Consider the following 21,494-nt stretch of genomic DNA (forward strand, 5'->3'; position numbering starts at 1 on the left):
CTGCGCCCGCGCGCGCGCTCGGTCGCCTCCCGGACCCCTTCCCCGGGGCGCGCGCGCGGTCCTTACCGATGGTGGTGATGACCGTGATGGCAAAGTAGAAGGAGCCGGCGAATTTCCACTGGACGCCGGCGCGGTGCGGCTCGGACTGCAGGATGACCAGCTCCAGCTGCCGGTAGTCCTCGCTGCTGATGTTGTACTTCCCCTTGATCCGGATCTCCTCGGCTTTGAGTTTCTCCTCCTCGCGCATCTCGTGGTCCGACTCGAGGGCGTCGAAGACCGCGGCGCCCACCAGCAGGTACGTGAAGGTGCAGACGATGAGGGACAGAGTCCGCACGTTCTGCCTCTTCATGGCCGCCAGCAAGGAGCCGGCGCGGGGGGCATGTCCCGCAGGCTCGCAGCCGCGCGCGTCCCACTGCAGCGCCCGGCGGCCGCCGCCGCCGCCTCCTCCTCCGCCGCCTCCAAGTTGTAAGCGGCGGCGGCGGGGAGGCGGGGGGCGGGGAGGCTGGGGGGGGCGCCCTCCGCCGGGGCCGCCGGGGCCGCCGGGGCCGCCGCCACCGCGGGGCGGCGCGGGCCCGGGCTCGGCCGAGGAGGCGGCCAGGCACAGGAGGCGGCCGGAGCGCCGCGCCCAGGCGTCCGGGAGCCGCGCGACCCTGCTCCAGAGCCGGCCGAGGCAGCCCGGCCCGGCGCGCAGGGCCATGCACGGCCGCCCCGCCGCGCCCCGCGCCGCCCCGCGCCCCCCGCGCCCCCCGCACCCCGCTCCCGCCGGCGCGGCAGGGGCGGGAGCGGGGCGCGCGGCCCGAGGGCGCTCAGCGAGCGGCCGGCGGCGCCGAGCGCCCCGCGGGACCGGCTGCCCCGGGTCCCCCTGCGAGGGCCGCGGCTGGAAAAGTTTGCGAAGTGGCGGCGTCTCCGGGGAGGGGGCCGAGCAGGTGGCGCGGGCCGAGGCCCGGCGGGCGGGCGGCGAGGCGGCGGGGTCCCCGCGGGGCGCGGGCGGCGAGGCAGCGAACTTTGCGGGGCTCAGCCCCCAAGGCGCGGGAGCGGGGCGCGGCCCCCGGGCGGCAGGTTGCGCGGCGCGGCGGCCTCGGGGGCGGCCGGGGGTCCGCGCGGCGGCGGGCGGCCAGCGCGCTCCTCCGGGGGCGGCGGGCGCGGCGGCGGCGGCGGCGGGAGGGGTCCCGCGGGCCTCGCCGAGCTGCGGGCCGGGCGCGGGCGCATGAGCCGCGCGGGGATCGGGGCCCTCCGGCGTCCGGGCGTCCGGAGAGGCGGCCGCGGCGCTGCTCGGCCCGGGGCGCTGCGTGCGTGCGCGCCGGAGGGAGCCCGAGGGTGTGTGTGCGCGTGTGTGCGCGCGTGTGTGCCCGCGTGTGTGCGCCTGTGTGTCCGTGTGTGTGTGCGTGCGCGCGCGCGTGGCAGCCCCGCGGGGGGCGGGGGCCGGGCGACGCCGAGGCCCGGCCTCTCCCGCCCGCCGCTTCCTCCCTCCCGCAGCCTCCCGGGCGCGCCACCTCCCGCTTGGTCCGCCGCCAGCTGGCGAGGCGGCCGCGGCAGCTCCCACTGCAGCCCCGGCGAGGTGCAGGGCGCACGCGGAGCGGGCCGGGGAGGGGCGGCCTGTGCGGCGGGGAGGCGGTGCGAGGGCTGGGTAGCGGCCGAGGGGGCCGCGGGGCGGAGCCGGCTGCAGGTTTCGGCGGGGGGTGGGGACAGGCGGCGGGGGTCCTTCTGGACACGCTCCCCGCGAGCGCGTGCAGCCACGCGGGGCCGAGAGTTGGAGACGCCCGCGTTTGGGCGAGGGAGACTGGATCGCGCGGGGGACGGAGAGCGGTGGCCCGAGGGAGCGGGGCAGGAGGGGCGGGGGCCTCACGCGGCTCTCCCGGGGCCGGCACCTAGCGCTGGCGCGTGTCGGAGCCCGGCCCGGGCACTGCCTCCTGCGGGGTGGGGTCTGCCGGCGGCGCGGGCCTGGGGGTTGGGGGGGAGTCCCATCACCCCCACCCCCAGCGGGCGAGGAGGGATGGGGCGCCCGAGAGCGCGTCACATTTCCCCGCGCCCGTTCCCTCCCTGTTGCTTTCCGAGAAACACTCGTTGGTCCCCCAAGGCAGGGCGCGGGGCGCACTCGGAAGGCCCCTCCGGAGGCTCCCCACCCCGCCCCGTTCCCGCTGCGCCAAGGCCTCTCCGGAGACCGGCCTGGGGCGGGAAGCCGGGCCCTGCGGGGGCGACTGGGCGCGCCCGCCCGCCGCGACCCGCTTCCCCTCCTCCTCCGCTCGTCCCCTCCCGAGCAGCGGCGCCCCCGTGGGCAGCGCGCGGCCACAGAGATCTCTGGGCGCCCCTTTCCGGCGACCTGTCTTGGACCCCTTCCGAGGACGAGATGGCCACTTGGGGAGCGGGGCGCCCCCCTGCGGGCTCGTAGCCGGGCCGAGTTCAGCGCGGCAAATCTGACTTAACCCTCGTGTCACTCGTGGGCCCAGGGGGGACCTTGACCGCTCGGGGGCCGGGGGCCGCTCAGAGACCCGAGTCAGGGCGGGTACGGGAACCCTCACTGCGCTCCCCTCCTGTTCCTGCTCCCCCCACCCCGCCCCACCCGCGCTGTCCCTCCGGCCTCCTCTGGGTCTGCGAGCGTCCAGGGACACGGGGGCGGGGAGCCCCTCCCGGAGCGGCCGCACTCCCCAGAATTCGTTTTGGAAACCGAGGCCCCCGCGCTCGGCGGATGAGCCTGGCTACCCGGTGAGTCACCGAGAGCCGGCGACAAGGATTCCCAGCAACTGGTAATTAATTGCGCGGTGGCTCGGCCCACGACGGAACCCCAGTCCCGCCACCCCTGAGTCACAGTCGTCGGGCTGCGCCGTGCGCGCGCGCCGCCAGGGGGCACTGGACTCCGACCTACAGGTGGGCCGTGGGCGCAGGGTCCCGGTGGCGTCCAGGCAGAAGTCCTGTTCCCGTGCGGTTAGCCGGAAGGGACCTCGGAGATAACCAGGGCACGTGCTTGCCAGTCAGAAGGGCCCGCGTGCCCAGGACACGCAGCCATGTGCTCCAGAGCTTGCCCCAGGACTCCCCCGGGGACCCCACCGATGTGACGCTGGTCACAGGCTATCCCCCAAACTTGGGCTCTTCCTGTCCTTCCTCCTCCTGCACAGTGCCTGGATTCCAAGAGAGCCGGCCCAGTGGAGGGCAGCGACGGGCCCTGCAGATGACTGTCCCCGCGCGCTCCTGTCCCGCGCCCTGCACTGCTGACCTGCACGTGGAACGGGCCCCTGGGGCAGAGCCGGGGGTGACCTTCCCCTGAGTCTTCAGCTTGCCCAGGCCGCGGCCGCCGCCTGACTGTCCAGAACGAGGTCAGGTTGTGATGGACATCACTGTCCGCCCTGTGGCTCAGTCATACCTGCTGCAGCCCAGCCCGAGGGAGGCGAAGCTCAGGTGTGGCCAATCAGAGCCCAGGATTCCGGGGGGCCACAGTGATTGGCTGTGCGTGGCCCCCCGTGCCACCAATGAGAGGCCTGGGAAAGCATTTCTGAGCGGGTGGGTGCCGAGGCGGAGAGGCAGGACCCCTTAACCAGGTGAGCAAAAACCCTTTCTTGGGCTTGGGCCCAGTTAAGCCCTGAGCCTCCGAGGCCCCCAAGCCCGGAGCCTGTGTGGCCCGCAGCGCTCACCGGGCCTCCGTGGCCGCTTGTCTTTAGGACAAAACAGGTGCAGCTTATCAAATACTAAAAACGGCCTGGTTCTGGGCCAGAGCGATAGCAAAGTGGGGAGGGCGTTTGCTTTGCTACGCGGCCGACCAGGGTTCGATCCCCGGCATCCCATATGGTCCCCCAAGCACCGCCAGGAGTCATTCCTGAGTGCAGAGCCAGGAGTAACCCCTGAGCATCACTAGGTATGACCCAAAAAGAAAAAAAAAAAAACAGCCTGGTTCTCTGCACTGCCACTGGCGGTGGGCGCAGCCCTGAGGGCTAAGGACTCTGTCACCTACCGCGGGATCACCCTCGGACCACACACATGCTGCCTGTTGGGGGAAATGCACTCTGACCTCAGTTGAGGAGCAGGCCCAGAGGGCAGATGCTCCGTGCTCTGCTGGTCTGTCAGGCTAATGCCCAGATGCCCCTGCGGACATCTGGGTGGGGACTGGCCAGGGGTAGGGCTGTGGCAGCCCTGTTGCCTCCTCCCAGGACATTCTGACCCTTGGCTTGAGTGCTTTGTCACACACATGCCCACACCTTTGCACACAGACAGAAGGATGGGGGAGGGGTGGCTGGGTCCTGGGCTCCAGATCATAAGGGGTGAGTAGGAGAGACCCCCGGGCCAGTTTGACAGACCCCCCCACTCCACTCCCTGCTTTGGCAGCTCTGATTCTTTGAGGCCAAGGACCTTGGGTCTTCAAGACAGACCCGGGCAGCGGGCCAGCCTGCTCTGATGTCACGGAGACTGCAGGGACGCGGGGGGCTCCGGGGGAGCTCAGGGCCTCTCAGGAGTCTTCAGCATGCTGACGGGCAGCAGGCTCCACACCGAACTGTGGGTGCAGCTCTTCCCAAACCTGACAGCGGGCCCAGAGTCAGCTCAGCCCTGGATCCTGGGAGCCAGACCCTGGCAGATGGGAGACTAGAGCCCCCCGCCCATTCCCCTCCAGGTTCCACCTCCTCCGAGCACCCCTGACTCACAGAACCTCTGCTTCCGGCTGGAGTTCCAGGCCCGTCCCGGCACTTCCCGCCTTGCTAGCCTGGCCCCCTCCGGCCCCAGCCCTCCACCCTCCCGCCACCCAGCCTGTCCCCTCATCAGACACATCTCCCATGCCTGAACATCCTCCTCCTTCCCCTCCCAACACTCACCACTGCCCCATCCCCTCCAGCAACACCCCCAACTCAGCCCGACGAGGCGCAGGGTCTCCAGACTGCCATCACTGAGCCTCGGGGCCAGCCTGGTCCCACAGGGTCTCCAGCGGCACCCGAATGTAAGGCAACAACCAAGGGTTGATGCTGGGGTCACCGGCCAGGATTGGTCAGAGCGTCCAGCGGGACCCCCTCAGGACAGCGGGAAGTAGTCAGTGCAAAAGTGTCTAAGGAAAGCTCTGTGCCGGACAGAGGGCTCTCCAGGGCTGCTGGGGTCTGCCCTGACGCAGGGGCTGCAAGGAGTAGGGTGGGGAAGGCGAGGGAGACAGCACAGAATTCAGACAGTGGGGGCAGGGCTGGGGTGGGCGAGGGGGCTGCCCCGCCCCCACCTGTGCCGGTGCCAACACTGCGAATCACTCCCAGCAGGCAGCCAGTGCTCCCTGGTCCCAGGCCTGCTGGCCCCTGGGGGTCCGTCTGAGCGCTCAGGTCCAGCAGTCTGGCACTCATGGCTTCCTTGCAAACCCATCGCCGGCGTGAGAAGGCGGCACGGGAACATGGTTCCCGAGCAGGCCAGCAGTGTCACGGCCCAGTGCAGCCTCAGGCTGCCTGGGAGGCTGGAGTCTGAGCGCTCATGGGGGGCGTGTGGTTCCCACAGTAGCCGTGACCCCAAGTCTGCCCTGGAGGGCCGGAGGGAGACGGGGTGCCCTGTGCTGGCACGGGAAGCAGGAGGGCAGGTAGCCCCACACACTCTCGGTGCCCAAAGTTGTCTCCCTGGGCCCAGGATTGTCCCCAAGGTAGGCTACAAGGAGCCCCACCTGGTCAGCAGCGAGTGAGGGCTGGGGGGGCGGGGGCAGGCGGGGAGGCAGCAGAGCTCTTGAAGCCGTGAAACTGAGGCTGGGCTCGACTCTGTCTGCCCAGAGGCTTCTGGAACGTGACATTAGGGGCCAGGGGGAGTGGTCCCTGAGAGTGGCCCATGGGGCTGTGACCTTTCGCTGGTTGGGTGTCCAGTTGCCCTGCATATGGTGGGCGAGTGACAGTGGGGTGCTGAACTCGCTGGGAGTATAGTGCTGCTGTGGTCATGTGGGCAGAGCACGAGATCCAGGCTCAGCGTGGTCACGTGGGCGGGCCACGGGACCCAGGCTCAGGGTAGTCACGTGGGTGGGCCACGGGACCCAGGCTCAGGGTAGTCACATGGGCAGGCCACGGGATCCAGGCTCAGGGTAGTCACGTGGGCGGGCCATGGGACCCAGGCTCAGGGTAGTCATGTGGGCGGGCCACGGGACCCAGGCTCAGGGTAGTCACATGGGCAGGCCACGGGACCCAGGCTCAGGGTAGTCACGTGGGCAGGCCAGGAGATCCAGGCTCAGCGTGGTCACGTGGGCAGGCCACGGGATCCAGGCTCAGGGTAGTCACATGGGTGGGCCACGGGATCCAGGCTCAGGGTAGTCACGTGGGTGGGCCACGGGATCCAGGCTCAGGGTAGTCACGTGGGCGGGCCACGGGACCCAGGCTCATTCTGTGCCCACACTGCCCACCCCCAGGCAGAACTGTGCCCCCAGTGGTCCAGAGGAGTCTTTTAGGCAGGAACTCTTAGGACAAGCTCAGCTGACAGCAGATGGGCCCTTGGAGGTTCAGGATGCAGCCAGGCACAGGGACCCCACTTCCAGCCCAGGTGCTCCAGTACTCTGCCCCCACCCTCTCACCATGAATGTGGGGCTCCAGCCAGCCTGCATGCCCACCCCTGCCTGTCCTGAGCCCCATGGATCCCCCCATCTTCCTGGTCGTGCTGAGGAGTGGGTTCAACGCACAGGCTAACTGTGCCCCGCTGCTGGCCTCCACTGCAGCCCCACCAGGCTGGCAGAGCAGCCACGGCAGGCAGTGGCGTTGGTGACCTCCTGTTACCTCCCCACTGCCCAGGGCCCCAGGTAAGCGGCCACTCGTAGAAAAGGCCCGTTTATGGGGCTCCATCCACTTCTTACCATGCAGTGATGTCTCCAACGCGTCTTGGGACTGAGCGACTGTCAGAGACGGTCACTGTGGGCCCAGGGCACCCATGAAGGGCCCCAGAGTGCTCGGCTCCTGCTGTCATGGTCACGTGGTGACACGGGGCGGTGCAGGGCACAAGGCAGGGGTGGCCACCAGGTGCAGGCAGGCTGTCCGCTCTCACTGCACAGCAGCTGGGGAGGCGCCGGCAGCTGGCTGGCCACCCCGACTGCTGTGTCCCCAGAGCCCCCCAGGCGCGTGCTGGCCCAGTATAGACTCGTCCCTGCCATGATGGGGGGCAGTGGGGACCCCTCGGCATCTCTCCTGGTGCAGGAAGGGGAGAAGGGCAGCTCCTGGAGGGGGGCTTGGTCTCCCCGACTCCCCTCGAGCAGAGGGCACGCTGCCTCCTCGCCCGGCCGGCCACAGGCCCCGGCACAGCTAGCTCCCTCAGGCGCAGTGAGCTTGGGCCGTCATGTGGCGCCCTTGGGGGCCGGCACCAGCGTCACAGACCCCGGCAGAAGCATTTAGTTTTCCTTTCTGGAACCCTGGTCGTGCCTCTGCCAATTTCACCTGCAGACACAGCCACGCTGGCACTGTTTCGGGGGCTCACAGGTGCATCCTTGGTATCATTACATGCCACCAACTCCCAGGGAGGTGCGGGGAGAGGCACCGGGTGCCTCCATCGCCTTGCCAGTCTTTACACACCTCCTCTAGGAAGCCCTCCCAGATCTACACTGGGTCTGTGCATGGATGCTTATGCACCCTTGCAAGCAGCCCCATCCCCAGCACCGTCACTTTATCCCGCTGCCCCAGGGCAGGATCAGGACCGCTCGCTGAGCTGCATGCAGGGCCCCCACCTGCAGCTTCCAGAAATGCTAGGAGGCTTCCGGGGGGCCTTCTCGACCCCTCTGTTCCCAACAGCACCTGTCAGACTGGGGGGCCTTTGTTCCAGAAGGAGCAGTGGGGTGCTTGAAGCAGATGGCCCGGAGGAGCAAGGGGCCAAGAGCAGCGGGCTGACGGGATGGCACGGGTCCTGGGAGGGGCTGGCCCCGCCTGGGCCGCAGGGGCAGGGCAGAAGGAGGGTCCTGGTGGGGCTGGAGGGGTGACAGATGAGCCTCAGCCCACAGAAGCCAGGCGGGGGGGTAGGCGCCGCTCACTCCAGCTCTCCTGGAGGCGGCCCCGGCACCAGCCCCCCCAAGCATCCGTGGAAATCCTCTGTTGCCACATTCAGGAGGGAGAGGCAGGCAGAGGGGACACGTGGAGCAGGGCAAGAACGAAACCCAGTATCGAGGGAGGGGTTGGGAAGCAGCAGCCAGGGGTGCCGCACCCCCCAGGAGACATTTGCACTGGGGCAGGAAGGGGCCCTGCTGGGCCGGGGAAGGGCGCCTGGGGCTGTGTGAAGCCACAGAGAAGCGGGCTGTGGGTAGCTGGAGACTCAGAGAAGGCCACCTGCGGGCTGAGACTCAGAGAAGGCAGGCTGCGGGCAGAGATGCAGAGAAGGCCGCCTTTGGGTGGAGACTCAGAGAAGGCCGCCTGCGGGCTGAGACTCAGAGAAGGCAGGCTGCAGGTTTCTGGGCACAAGCTGGTGCCTGAGGTCGGGCTCCCAGACCCCCAGGAGGACAAGGACAGAGACAGTAGAACCCCCACCCCCCTCCAGGGAAGGCAGAGGGAGAGGGCAGAGGCAGCCTGAACCCCGGGGGTGAGCCAGGCGACTGGAGAGCGCCCCCACATCTCCAGAGTGGGGCCCACTGGGAGCTGGGGCCTGGCAGAATGGGCCAGGGGGACAAATGTCGGGGAAGTCAGGCCCCCAAAACTTGGCTTTGACAGATGGACAGACAGATGGCCAGCTGCGTCTCAGTCTGTCTGTCTCCTCCCCTGTGCTCGGGCCGGGGCTCCAGATTGGGGGGCTTTGAGTGCAGGGGCCACCTCTAGCCCCGCCAGGAGGGATCCCCAAGCACAGAGCCGGGAGAAGCCATGAGCACAGATGTGGCTCAAAAACACAAGCAAATCAATAAGTGGTTCATGGGTGGTTAGGCAGACTTGAACGTGGGCATGGTTCAGACGGTCATCGAAGGCCGCTTGCTTGTGGACCCGAGGATGGTGACTGGTGGCAGGTGGGGCCATAGCCTTCTCACTGCAGACACAAACTTTAACAGGACGTGCCAAGGAGAAACATCACAAAACCTAGAATCTCATCCTGAATATCTCAGGAAAAAAAAAAAAAAACAAGGAAAGACGTGCCTGTCATTGAGTCTTGGTGACCCGTCGATCATATATGCATGTTCCCTCTGCTTTTCTCTACATTTGATGTTAAATGGGGCTGAATAGAGGGTTCAGCAAATAGGGAAATTGCCCTGCATGCACCTGACCCAGGTTTGATCCCCAGAATCTCAGAGGGTCTTCAAGCCCCACCAGGAGTGAGCCCTGAGTTCAGAGCCAGGAGCCAGCCCTGTGTACTGCTGGGTGTGGCCCCAAAACTTTAAAACAAAACAGTAAGAGCAAGAATAAATTATGCCAGAATTAGAAAACACAACCAATAGATGTGAATATATGCAAATTAGACTCTAGATCCATGTACGCTTGAATATAGAAAGCTTGTAGAAATGCTCAAATAATCAGCAAGAAATTGATCCACTTTAAAAACTCTCAAGAACAAGATTGTCCCTCTGTCTCACATGTGGGCCTAGCGGGGGAAATAAATAAGTGACAGGGAGTCAGAAGTGTGTTATCTCCTGAAAATGGAAATCTTTCCTACCACACTCTTTGATCAAAGAGAAAAATCAAGGATAGAGTCCATGGTCCCAGGAATACATTGATCAAACTTAGGGCGCAGAGCCCCAAAAGGGGACACACACCCCAAGATCCTCCATCAGAAAGGGGAGGGGTCGATGTTGTTGCCCATTAGCGCTTTTCTCAGGAAATCCAAAAACTACCAAAAGAAATGAGTAATGTGGAATGCGTTCAAACCTAAGGAGAGAGACAAATGGAAAAGAAAACTCCCTAAAAATGTGAGGAATAAGGCCAGTGAAAACGTGTTCTTTGAAATGGCTAGTAACATAGAAAACCCCTCATGAGTCCGATTACGGAGAAGAGGGAGGAAATGAGGCAAGACTGGCGAGGAGAAGGCAGACGTGCAAATATAGCTACAGATACAGGGTAGAAATAATCACAAGGGAAGATCATACTCAGCCCTGTGATAACCAGCGGACAGCCGCAGGGAAATGGATGATTTCCGAGAAAGAGTAAATGAGTGAAATCAGTCCGAGAAAAAAACCGAAAATGTTAATAGGCCAATTACCACAGCAGAGATGAGGAGGTGATTGGAGATGTCCCCAGACAGACCTGCAGCCACTTGCCTGCATCCAAAGTCTGATCCCACGGCTGCGACTGAACTGTTCCGTGCCACAGTGAAAGGCAGGAGAGAGATTTCGTGCTGGTCTCGTGCAGAATTGTAATATGACAATACTGGGGACAGTGACCCAGTGTCTACGATCGAATCCAGCAATTCCCTGGGCATCACTCCATGGCCCTTTGGTACAGTGTGGGGACACGGGGGGCACCCCTTTTCTCTGAGTAACTCTTGTGTAGGAGAAGTGAGATGTTAGGAAATTGGGCGGGGCACCCTTCAGTGGACAGGGCTGAAGAGAACTCGGACGTGAGAGGGAGCCTGACCCGCCGGGAAGCCGAGACCAAGATGGAAACGTGTGGGTTTGTTTCCAAAGCAGGCCTGCAGAGGTCCTAGGCCTCCTGCTCCAGGTTCCAGCCGGCCAGCCTCCTCGTGATGTGAGCTCAGCGGGCCTGAGCGGGGAGGAAGTTCTGTTTGGACTGAGGCTGGGCCATGGGAGCCCGCGTTGCCCTGCAGGGCCCAGCCTTGCCCGGGGAAACAGCAGGGCACGGGCCCTCCCTGCCCCCTGCCAGGACGCCTGCCTTGATCCAACAGAGGAGGCGCAAAAGCACCGGGCATGGGGGAGACTGGGACGCCCCGGGCCCTGCAGGGCGCACCCCTACCAGCGCGGCGGCTGCTGTCCGCGGTGCTGACGGGCTCCTGGTCCTGCACAGCGGCGCTGGCCTGGGCGGCCGCCAGGAACACACTGTGATTAATCAGCAGGTTTGAAATGGCAAACTAGATTCTAAAGGCGGAGAGGGAGGATTCTTTATCGATCTCTGAGCCCGTGCCAAAGGGTCTTTGCTTTCTCTTTGCTTTCTCCTTTTCCTTCCCTCCTCACTTTCTCTTCCTTTTCCCGTCCTCCCTTCCCTCCCTCTCTTCTCTCACTCCTCCCTTCCTTCCTCACCTATCCCTCTCTTCCTTCTTCCCTTTCCTTCCTTTCCTTTCTCCCCTCTGTCCTTCCTTTCCCTCCCTTTTCTAGCCATTCTTTTCCCTTCCTTCCTACCTTCTTTCCTTCATTCCCTCCTTCCCTCCTTCCTTCCTTCTTCCCTCATCTATCCTTCTCTACCTTCTTCCCTTCTGTTCCTTTTTTTTCTTCCCTCTGTCCTTCCTTCCCCTCCTTTTTTGTCTTCATTCCCTCCTTCCTTCCTTCCAATCTCTCCTTCCTTCCTTCATCACTTCCTTTGTGGATTCCATGGACCTGAAGGGCCACCTCAGGTTTGGACTCTGGAGAGCTTAGTCTCCACTGCTGGGTGAACCAGTGGAGCATGAGCCACTCCCAGTGCCCCACCCTGACTTTCTTGTTTGTCTGTGTCCTTGCCTTTGAGCACTGTGCAGGGAGAACCACATTGCACGCATTCTCTAGTTGCCGTCTTTCTTCTGTCGACAGTGTGTGTTGGACATGTGCTTGTGTTGTTGCAGATTCAGACTGCCTGTGGTGGGTTTCTAGTCCCCACTTCTATAATCATGCTACTCTGCTGTAAATGCCCCATTGCGAGCATTGGCCATTTGGGGTTCCTGGAGGCATGGACAGAGCAGGATGGTGAGTCCCCAGGTCTGAGGGACGATCAGTGCTGCTTCCCGGGGCCTGGCAGATCTTCACACATGCTCGTCTAGAGAAGTCTCCCTGCACCCACTTCCCCGCCTCCTTGTAAACCCACAAGCACGTGTGCTCAGGCAGGCCTACTGCCCGTTCTTCTCTATGCGTGGTGACATGTGACTTTATTATTTCAGGCTGGATCTCATGACCATGCCACGCTCTCCTATCATTCTCTAGGTAGGACCCATTCTTTTCCAGATTCTTAATGTTATCTTTTGGTGAGCAAAGCTTTAAATTTAAAAATGGGTGGGTTTATCACGTTGACTGATAAAGGTTTCTTCTTCTTCGGGGGAGACCCACCTCTTCCCCCAGATCATACTGAACTCTGCATCTTCTGAATGGTTTAAGCTTCGTGCCATGTGCAGGAAAACTTGCTTAAACGTGTCAACCTCAAGATTTGCTGGTGAAATCAGGCGTGGGAAAGACAAGCCCTGAATGATTTAACTTAGAAGTAGTCTATAAACAAACAAAACAAATGCATGAGCTAAATTCAACACCAACACATATTAAAAGGCTAGCGTTTGCTGTGAGGACGCCTCCTTCTAGAACCAGACGGGTAAGAGTTCTTCTGGGGACTCAGGGGAACGTTAGATACAAAAGGGACTTTTATTAGAGACCTTTTCCCTGTCTGTAAGGATGATCACACAATTTCTCTTCATCACTATGTCTAGGCAGTGGATCCACAGATCTCTTCCCCGTGTAGACCGCCCTGTGTCGCTGGCTGAAGCATGGCTTTTCGGATAAGCTTTTTCTGGGTTGTACAGGATTTGTTTCTCTGGTGGGGAGAATGTTTCTGTCTCTATAAAAATGATGCGGGCTTTAGGGTGAAAATGTTCTTACACTATCCTCATCAGATTTGATATCGAGATTGCAATAGCCACATAAAGAGTAACTGAGTGTTTTTCCTCTTTTCTTAAATTCAGGAAAATATGTTGCACATTGTTAAAATTTTTGCTCCTTGAAGTAGAAGTCACGAGTAAAACTCATCTGAGCCCAGCATTTGCTTTGCAGAAAGATTTAAGCTGTCACTTTGGCTTCTTGAATAGCTTAGGGTTAGTCTTTCTATTTAGTATTTCATAAATTTTAATTTATTACATTTTTCTAGAAATGTTTTTATCTAAGGTTTCAAGTTTATTGGTCTGAAGTCCTTCATAATTTCCTCTTAAATCCCTCTCATTCTTGTCTCCTGGGTCTGACACCCTCTCTCTGTTTGTGATGTGGTTATTTGTACCATTTCTATTTTCATTTTTAATCTGGTCAGAGCTTTGTCAATTTTATCAGCCTTTGCAAGAAATGACCTTTGGCTTCATGCTATTGTGTGTTTCTTTCTTATTTTATTAATTTATAGCCTTATCTTTATTATGTCCTTCTATTTTCTTCTATCTCCTCTGCCATCTTTCTCCACTCCTGGATGGCGCCTGGTTCATCAATTTCCACACTTTTCTCTCTTTAATAAGAGCATTTATGTTAATAAAACATCCCCCTAAATACCGATTTATCTACATTCATAAGCTTCACATATGCTTTCATTATTGACCAGTGTCTATCATTCTTTCTCCAGGGTTATTTCTTCTTTCAACTCTGAGTTATCCTGAGGTGGTCACTAATTCCCGAATACCCGCAACCTCTGTAACAGCCCTTCTCTGATTCCTGACTGGTCTAGCCGCCCTTTCCTCAGAGACTGTTTCTGTAAGGTGGCAACCCTGCACCTGTGTGCTGCCCAGATGGCCGGCCACAGCGTGTGTGCCTGATGACATGCATTTCTCCAGCAGTGGCCCACGTGTTAATCTAGGTCCAGCACACTGAATTTACTGGTGACCATTTTCAAATCTTCTGTATCTTCAAGAACATTTTTCTTGATCTTTCAGTTTCTGAAAGAAGGTTATTTGTTTTTCCTTGCTGTTGTATCAAAGATTTGCTTTGTACATGTAAATTTGTTATTTATTTTATCAGATGTGGCACTTTTTGTGTAGGTGCTCAGGGTCTACTCCTGGCTCAGTGCTCAGGGGTCATTTTTGACTGTGCTTGGGGAATTGTATGGTGCTGGGGGCTGAGCTTGGGTTGGCTGCGTGCAAAGCACATGCCCTCCCCACTGCACCACCACTCCGACCACTTTGTGTTGTGTTTTGTTTTGGTTTTTTTGGGTCACACCCGGTGATGCTCAGAGGTTACTCCTGGCTCTGCACTCAGGAATTACTCCTGGTGGTTCTCAGGGGACCATCAGAGATGCTGGGGATTGAACCCAGGTCAGCCGCATACAAGACAAACAAATGCCCTCCCCGCTGTACTATCACTCTGGCCCCCCAACCACTTTGTGTGTTGGGTCTGGACACACTGATGGCCATAGAATCAGCCCTTGCCACTGCATTTGCCTGCCTCTTCTTCCTCTGGTCACCACCATTCTCACTTAGAGCCCAAGAAGTGTGTGTGTGTGTGTGTGTGTGTGTGTGCGCGCGCGCGCGCGCGCACGCACGCGCGTGTGGTTCCTCTACCTTCCACATCAGGGAGGTCACGATCCCTGCCTTATTCTGACTCCTCCCACCAAGCAGACCCCATGGAAGTGCACCCCTGCCACCTGAGGCAACATTCCTTTGGGGCATTTTTCCTTGCCCGCTTTATCATGAAATTGATCACACTGAGTGACCAGAGGGTGGCAGCCCTGTCCACTGGCATCTCTGCCTCCATGTTATTGACCGCCAGGACTTCGGTGTCCACACAGCTGACCGCCTTGGGAGGCCTCCTCCTTGCCCCCTGTGCTTTCACAACCATTTTGTCCTCATCATCTACAAGTTTGTCGTCTTGTGTCGGTCATTCAGCTCTCAACAGTCTTCAGGCTGGTCCGCATGGACCACCTTGACCCACTCACTCCGGAAGCCCGTTGCAGCCCTCCCCAGGTTCTGGCCATCGTGAATAGAGACATTGAGGACACGGGGTGGGGGCTTCAGAACAGTATTTTCATCCTTCTTAGACAAACTCTCACGGTGCAGTGACTGGCCACTGGCCCACCCTCGGCCTGAGTCTCCTGAGTCCTCTGACAGTGCTCCTGCTGCTCTCACCTCTGTGTACATGGAGCCGAGGCTCCTCCCCCCATCTCTGGCCAGAGCCCGCCTCACAGTTATGCTGCCCTGTAGCGCTTGCCTCGGCCATTCCCCGACGGTGAGGAGTAGCAGCTGCCGAGTGGCCGCCCGTGTGTGTGTCTGCTTTGGGGAAGCGTCTGTGGCTCTGTCCGCCTGGAGGCCAGGCAGCTTCCCAGGCCGGGCTGTGCCGGGCCTTACAGATTTCGGATCTGAACTCCTCCTCTGACGGGTGATTTGTGAGTCCGACCTGGCTTTCAGTTCTGGCAGCTTTTGCTCTGCAGAAGGCTTACTTTGGTGTCACCCCGTTGGTTAACTTTTATGGTGTCTAAAGATGAACCCACAGTGACAGCTCTATGCCTGAGGCCAGAGCTCGCTGCCTGATTTCACCTACATGTTTCCTGGTTTCAGGTCTTGCATTCAAGTATTTGATGCTCTTTGAGCAATTTGGTAGGATATAAGATGGTAGTCCTCCCTTTGACATATAGCTAGGGCTATTTATTTGAGAGACTTTCCTTTCCCTTTTGTATGCATTTAGCTCTTCCATTACAAATTCATTTTCTGTACAAGTAGGGGTTAATTTCTGGTCTCTCAATACTGTTTCATTGATCTGCGTGTTTTATTCCCTTACCATACTGTTTTGAATAGTATAATTTGATAGTATGGTTTGAAATCAAGGTGTATAATACCTTCATTTTTTTCACTTTTCTCTCAAGATTGCTTTGGTTATTTGGGGTCTTTTACAATTCCATACAAACCTTAGCTTATGAAGATGGCCATTTGGAATTATGATAAGAATTATGGCAAAATGACCCTTTTAGTCATAGGGATTGTATATCAGGTAAGGCACTTTACTCACAGCTCTCCTGGGTTCAATGTCCACATCACACATGGTTCCTTGAATACTGCCAGGAGTGATCCCTAAGCACAGAGCCAGAAGTAACCTCTTAACACTGCTAAATGTGACCCTAAACCAAGTTAAAACTAAACCATGAAAATTCATTTTAACCATGAAAATTCCTCTGACTCAGATGTCTCTTCATTGCTCTGCATTTCCATGTCTTTTAACTGTGTCATGGATGGTCTTTTAGGTTTGGCTTTTTTGGGTCACGCCAGTGATGCTCAGGGGTTACTGCTGATTTTGCACTCAGGAATTACTCCTAGCAGTGCTCGGGGGATCATATGGGATGCCGAGGATTGAACCCAGGTAGGCCACATGTAAGGCAAATGCCCTACCTGCTGTACTATCACTCCATGTAAGTTCTTTAACTGAGGTATTTTGCTCTTTTTTACGCTGCTGTGAATGGTGCTATTTTCTTACAAGAGAAGTTATCACTCTACTATTATCATCTCTAGAAGTTGAATTTTTGTGCCTTTAGGAATTTTCCATGTATAATATCATGGCATTGGCAAATAATGGTAGTTTTGCTGTTTCCATTCCAATCAAAATAAATTTTGCTTCTTTTTCTCATCTAATTCCTCAGGTTGGGATTTTCATGCTTTGAGATCATCCCCGATGCACTTGAGAAGAGTGGGTATTGCTGTTTTGGATGGAATATTCTTTATGATTCTTCTTCTACCATGTCCACAGACCCTAATGTTTCCTTGTTGATTTTCTGCCTGACCTATGTCATCAGGCGTGAAAGTCCTGTGCTATTACAGTGCAGCCAGCATCTCTCGGGGTCTGCTGATACCTGCCTCTCACCTATGGGCGCACCTGCATGGGGCACACAGATCTTAGTGGTTATTACATCTTCTTTACGGACCCACTTTGCATTATTCTGTACCATCCCTCCTGATATTTCATTGCTTCCTTTGTTTTCGACTATCTTATGTCTGATACAAGAAGCACTTAACTGCACTGGGGGGGTTCCCTTGCATGGAATATTTTCTCACCCCTCCATGGTTATTGTATGCATGAGTAACAATACAGGAGATGTGTGACAATACCTGATGTGACTTCTGTATGTGAGGGGAAGCACGGTCTTATTGCTGCACCCCTCCAATCACTCTATCTTTTTAAAATTTTATTTGCTTTGGGGCTGGAGCAATAGCACAGCAGGTAGGGTGTTTGCCTTGCACACAGCCAACCTGGGTTCTATTCCCAGCATCCCATATGGTCCCCTGAGCACCACCAGGGGTAACTCCTGAGTGCAGAGCCAGGAGTAACCCCTGAGCATCCCCAGGTGTGACCCAAAAAGAAAAAAAAATAATTTGTTTACATTTAAGGTGACTATTGATAGGCATCATGGGGAAGGTCGGTTGCAACCTGGAGGTGCTGGAGTCACTCCTGGCAGTGCTTGTGGCACCATGCAGTGCCAGGGACCAAACCAGGGTCTGCCGCGTGCCAGGCAAGCCCCAGAGCCCCTGTCCCAGCTCTGGTCTGAAATGCGTGGGTCACCACCACTGCTCTTGCTGTTCCTCGGCTGTTTCGCTTGTTGGTCCCTCTGCACCTCTCTCCTCCTTTTACCTCTTGCGCTGAGGCGTGGCCACTCACGTCAGTGGGTGCAGATTCCTCGTTTTCTCTCTGTACTTACCACAGGCTGCTCTGTGGTCACGAGGAGGCTCTGCAGAGCAGCCCTGCAGCCCTCTCGGCGTCTCATTTCACAGCTGCATCTTCGCTGCCTATCTCGGCCTGCTTCTCCAGCTCTCGTTCCCACCTCTTTATACGTGAACTTGTACTAGCCAGGACCCTTCATGGGGAGTGCTTTTATTGTGTTCTGTTGGTGGTGCTGCTGTTCATTTTCCCTTTAGCATGTCTTGCAAGGCCGTGAGAGGTGATATGTCCTGTTAGTTGCTGTTTATGCGGATAATCATTTTCCCTTTAAGACTGAAAGCCAAGGGGCTGGAGCCATAGCACAGCGGGTAGGGCGTTTGCCTTGCATGCAGCCGACCTGGGTTCGATTCCCAGCATCCCCTAGGCTCCCCCGAGCACCGCCAGGAGTAATTCCTGAATGCAAAGCAGGGAGTAGCCCCTGAACATCGCCGGGTGTGACCCAAAAAGCAAAAAATAAAGTAAAATAAATAAGACTGAAAGCCAAGCTTGCTGGCAATAAAAAATTTGGTTGTCAACCTTGGTTTAAAAAATTATGTATATGTACATAAATATATATTAGCACAGAAGACTCTAGCAACATGTTAGTGATCTCTAATACAGGGGCTTAATGGCTCTAAGATGAGACAACAATTTTCACACACTTTCCTCTAAGGAAACTTTTTTGATCAGTTTTAGTCAATTATTCACAACAAGCAACACAAAATAAATTACTTAGCACCTGCCTGTGGGGCAGGCTCGGGTGGTGGTGGGAAAACTCCAAATAATGGTGGTGGGCAGGTGTCGTGGTGGTGGGATTAGCATTGAAATGGTGAATGTATCAATTACTGTGAACAACTCCTTGAAAATAAACTTTTTTTTTTAATGGTTGAAAAGGAGAACTCCTTTTCATGCTTTGACTGTGTTTCCCTCTCTCTCTGGCTTCTGACGTTTCTAAGTTGGCCGACGGTAACATCAGTGACGGCTGCTCCCCTGCCAGTGTTGATCGTGGCCTCCTGGTGAGTTGTTATGTTTACAGTCATGAAATTCTTAGCTTTATTCCTAAAAGTAACTTGGCCTTTCTTTTCATTTGAATTTTCCTACTACCTCTTTTCCTGCCATTTTACTGACCTCCATCTCAGGATCTCTATGTTTCAGTGTTTCTTGTAAACATCATAAACCTGATTTTGTGGTTTAACTTTGTTATTTGTTGTGTTTGCATGTGGGGCTTATCCTGGCTCTACACTCAGGGGTCACTCCTGGAGGGCCTGGGCGACCACAGAGGGTGTCGGGGATTGTGTCCAGGTCAGCCGTGTGCCAGGCAAACCCCTCATCCACTGTCCTCTCTCACCAGCCCGCTGATTTTGTGATTTTAATCTAGTCTTTTATCTTGACCATCTTTTAAGTTCTACTGTATTGATCCGTCTTATTTCTATGACATGTTTTATAGTCACTTTCTGGTAGGTGCATCTATGCCATGTCCCGGGCAAGAATAAACAAACAAAAAATCTAAACTGTGTCTCCTTTTTCTCAGCTGCATTGAGGACAGTGTCATTTTGTGATTGTACTTCTTGTTACTTCCATTCATTTCTTTGGTCCTTTTCCTTTAACTTCTTGTAATCATTTTAACCGAATGACAGTTTTCCTGATTTTATCTCCTGGAATCTTGAAAAGACACAGACATCTTTCGTGCTAGTTGTCACTTCTAGTGGTTTCCCCAGAAATGGAAACGTCCATAAAGCATGAAAGCCTGTGTCTAAACTAATAAACATCTTTACCTCCTCCTGATCCTCTGAAAGTGAAATTAAAGCACCTTAAACAAGGCAATTCCACTCCCCCTTGCCAATGTTTGCGTTACTCGCTATAGGTGTTAACTCTGGGAGGTTCGAACTTGTGACTCATAATGAACGTTATTGGTGCTCCATGTCCCTTGGCGCCACCATATTCCTTATTTGTTCCTGCAACTCTGACTTTCCTCTACACCAGCGTCTTTCTGCCTGGGGTCCCTGTTTCTCACCCCTTTCTGGGTGACAGAAAATGCTCTCTGCATCTTGCTGAGGGTGATTCTTGTGTTGCAAAGTCTGGGTCAGTCGGCACGTGCTTGGAGATCAGTCCTTTGCCGTGGGGACTTTGTTTTTGCTGATGAGAAGTCAGGTGACCACAAAGTCGATACTTCTTTGAAGGTGATCGATCACCTTGGCTCTGAGCTGGAGCGTCCCTGGTCCCCAGCACTGCATTGTGGGGTGTCACCGCTTACTTTAAATGTTCTGCTACTTGGGGTTCATTGGGCTACTTAAACAGTGTTGTTTTATTTTTAACTCAGGCCCGAGAAGTCCTGGGCCGTGATCTCCGCGGTTCCTGCTCTTCTCAGACCTTCTCTCCCTGCCCCCCCAGAGCCAGAGCCCCTGGCACTCTCTGGAGCCCAGCCCGTCTGACCTTCTTCGCTCCCGGCACTGCCCGCGATGTTCCCAGCTCCCCTTTCCTGCATGCCTTGTTAGTGTCCCTCCCTCCTGCCCTTCCCCCTGTTCCAGGAGGCCCCACTTCAGGGCTGCCTTCCGGGACGGGACAGGAAACCCCATTCACTGTCCCCAATGCCACCCTGCCTGCCGGTCAGTGCCCTGATCTCCACGGGCTGTGTCGGCGACCCTCGAGTGCATGTCCCAGAAGCTGACTGTCCTTCGCAGCCCTGATCAACTGTGCTCCTTGGACAGACACTCAGGGACCCAGAAGCGTGCGTGCCCGTGCAGGACGTGGGCTTCAGTGGGCTGGCACGGGGAGGGGGTGGGCTCCATGCCCTGTGTGTACTTTCCACTTAACCCACACCTCGCAGGCCGCTGGCTTCGCATTGGGATCGGGGGCTGAGACATGGAGGTTGAGTTCCATTCTCTGAGTCAGTGGGGTCCAGCTGTGGGAGGGCCCCAAATTAGTGGGGAGGGGGTCGCTGCCGGGCCCTACACAGAGAGGCCCAAGAGCCCTTTGCATCTGTGGGTTTCGTGGTTGGAGAGGCTGGTGCACCCGCTGTGACTGACAAGATTCCACCATGGGACTTGGGCCTCATGGGGCCTCATGGGACCTGCACACAACCTCCCTGGATTCTCCGGACACGGGCCCACCTCCCTGCACACGCCTTCCCCCTTCTCTGCTCCTCACACTGGTCATCAGGGAGCGAAGGAGGATGCCCCCAGCACTGCCTGTGTCGGGTTCTTTCAGCCCACGCCAGGACACCAGGACAGAGGCTGCACCCGCCCAGGCGGGCACGTGTGTTAGAAAGATCCATCTCGGGGTCTGCATGCCAGAGCCCACACAGGTCCAAGGACGCCCTGTGCTGTCCCTGGAGAGCGGCCGGGCTGGGGGGGGGCATCAAAGCAAGACTCGGGGTGGGGGCTGTCTGCGGGGCTCACTGGACTCCAGAGATGGTGCTCAGTGCCCAAGGAGGAAGGCCTGGTGCCCGGTTGGCTCTGATGAAAGCCCCTTGTAAATCATGTCTGGGCGCGGCATGGACATGCCCCTGGCCAGGCCTGAGCTCGCGGCCGTTGGTGCGTCCTCACTCTCTGCAGCAGACTGCAGATGACAGAGTGACAGCTGGATGATTACGGGCCAGTGCAGGCCTGTCCAGCCCAGAGGGAACGTACGTCAGCAGTGGCCAAGGCCGTGATCTGCTCCTGGCCATGGAGGGGGCGGCTTCAGGGGACACCAGCTGCCCGCTGGGGGGCCAACATCACGGGAAGCTGGGAGAAGCAGGACACTGCGCCGGCCTCTGCCTCCGCCACTGTCCACTCGGTGGGACACTGCCAGGGCCCACCAGACCCCGCTGCACGAGGGTCCCGCCCCCGGGCTGCACATGACCTGCTTGCTCGCTGGCTGAGGCAGGACGTCGGGCCCTCTCCGCTCAAGGCCAAGGGGACACTCGGACACCTCGGGGTAGTGTCCAGGGCCCCGCGTTCCATCCGACCCCCTTTCTAGAAGGCAAACTCACCCGCACCTGTGGCATCTGCATCTTCCCGGGGAGCTTCTGTTCTTCTGTTTCACATGGAAATAAAACAATGTCCAAGAAACAAGCACCCGCACTCGAACACCGAATCGCTCGGCGCAGCCTGGGTCTGGCACTCACGGCCCGCAGGCC

General features: G+C 57.6%; 1 protein-coding gene and 1 long non-coding RNA gene across 3 annotated transcripts in view; one reads left to right on the forward strand and one right to left on the reverse strand.

The window, feature by feature from the left end:
- The window catches only part of KCNK9 (potassium two pore domain channel subfamily K member 9), a 52,025-nt gene extending 51,300 nt beyond the window's left edge, over nucleotides 1–725 (reverse strand). Inside the window, exon 1 of the mRNA XM_004618619.2 lies at nucleotides 67–725. Within this exon, the coding sequence (XP_004618676.2) occupies nucleotides 67–697 (631 nt within the window). The 5' untranslated portion in view covers nucleotides 698–725. The remainder of the gene's footprint in view (nucleotides 1–66) is intronic.
- On the forward strand, nucleotides 155–20,776 carry LOC129401963 (uncharacterized). 2 transcript variants are annotated; one of them, XR_008628467.1, is made up of 3 exons: nucleotides 155–295; nucleotides 18,331–18,390; nucleotides 19,695–20,776. It is a non-coding gene; the product is annotated as an uncharacterized LOC129401963 (long non-coding RNA). The 2 variants fall into 2 exon arrangements; XR_008628468.1 differs by lacking the exon at nucleotides 155–295 and adding an exon at nucleotides 3,117–3,533.
- Nucleotides 20,777–21,494: the final 718 nt, after the last annotated feature.

This window comes from Sorex araneus, chromosome 2, assembly GCF_027595985.1.
Source record: "Sorex araneus isolate mSorAra2 chromosome 2, mSorAra2.pri, whole genome shotgun sequence".
NCBI classification, from domain to species: Eukaryota; Metazoa; Chordata; class Mammalia; order Eulipotyphla; family Soricidae; genus Sorex; species Sorex araneus.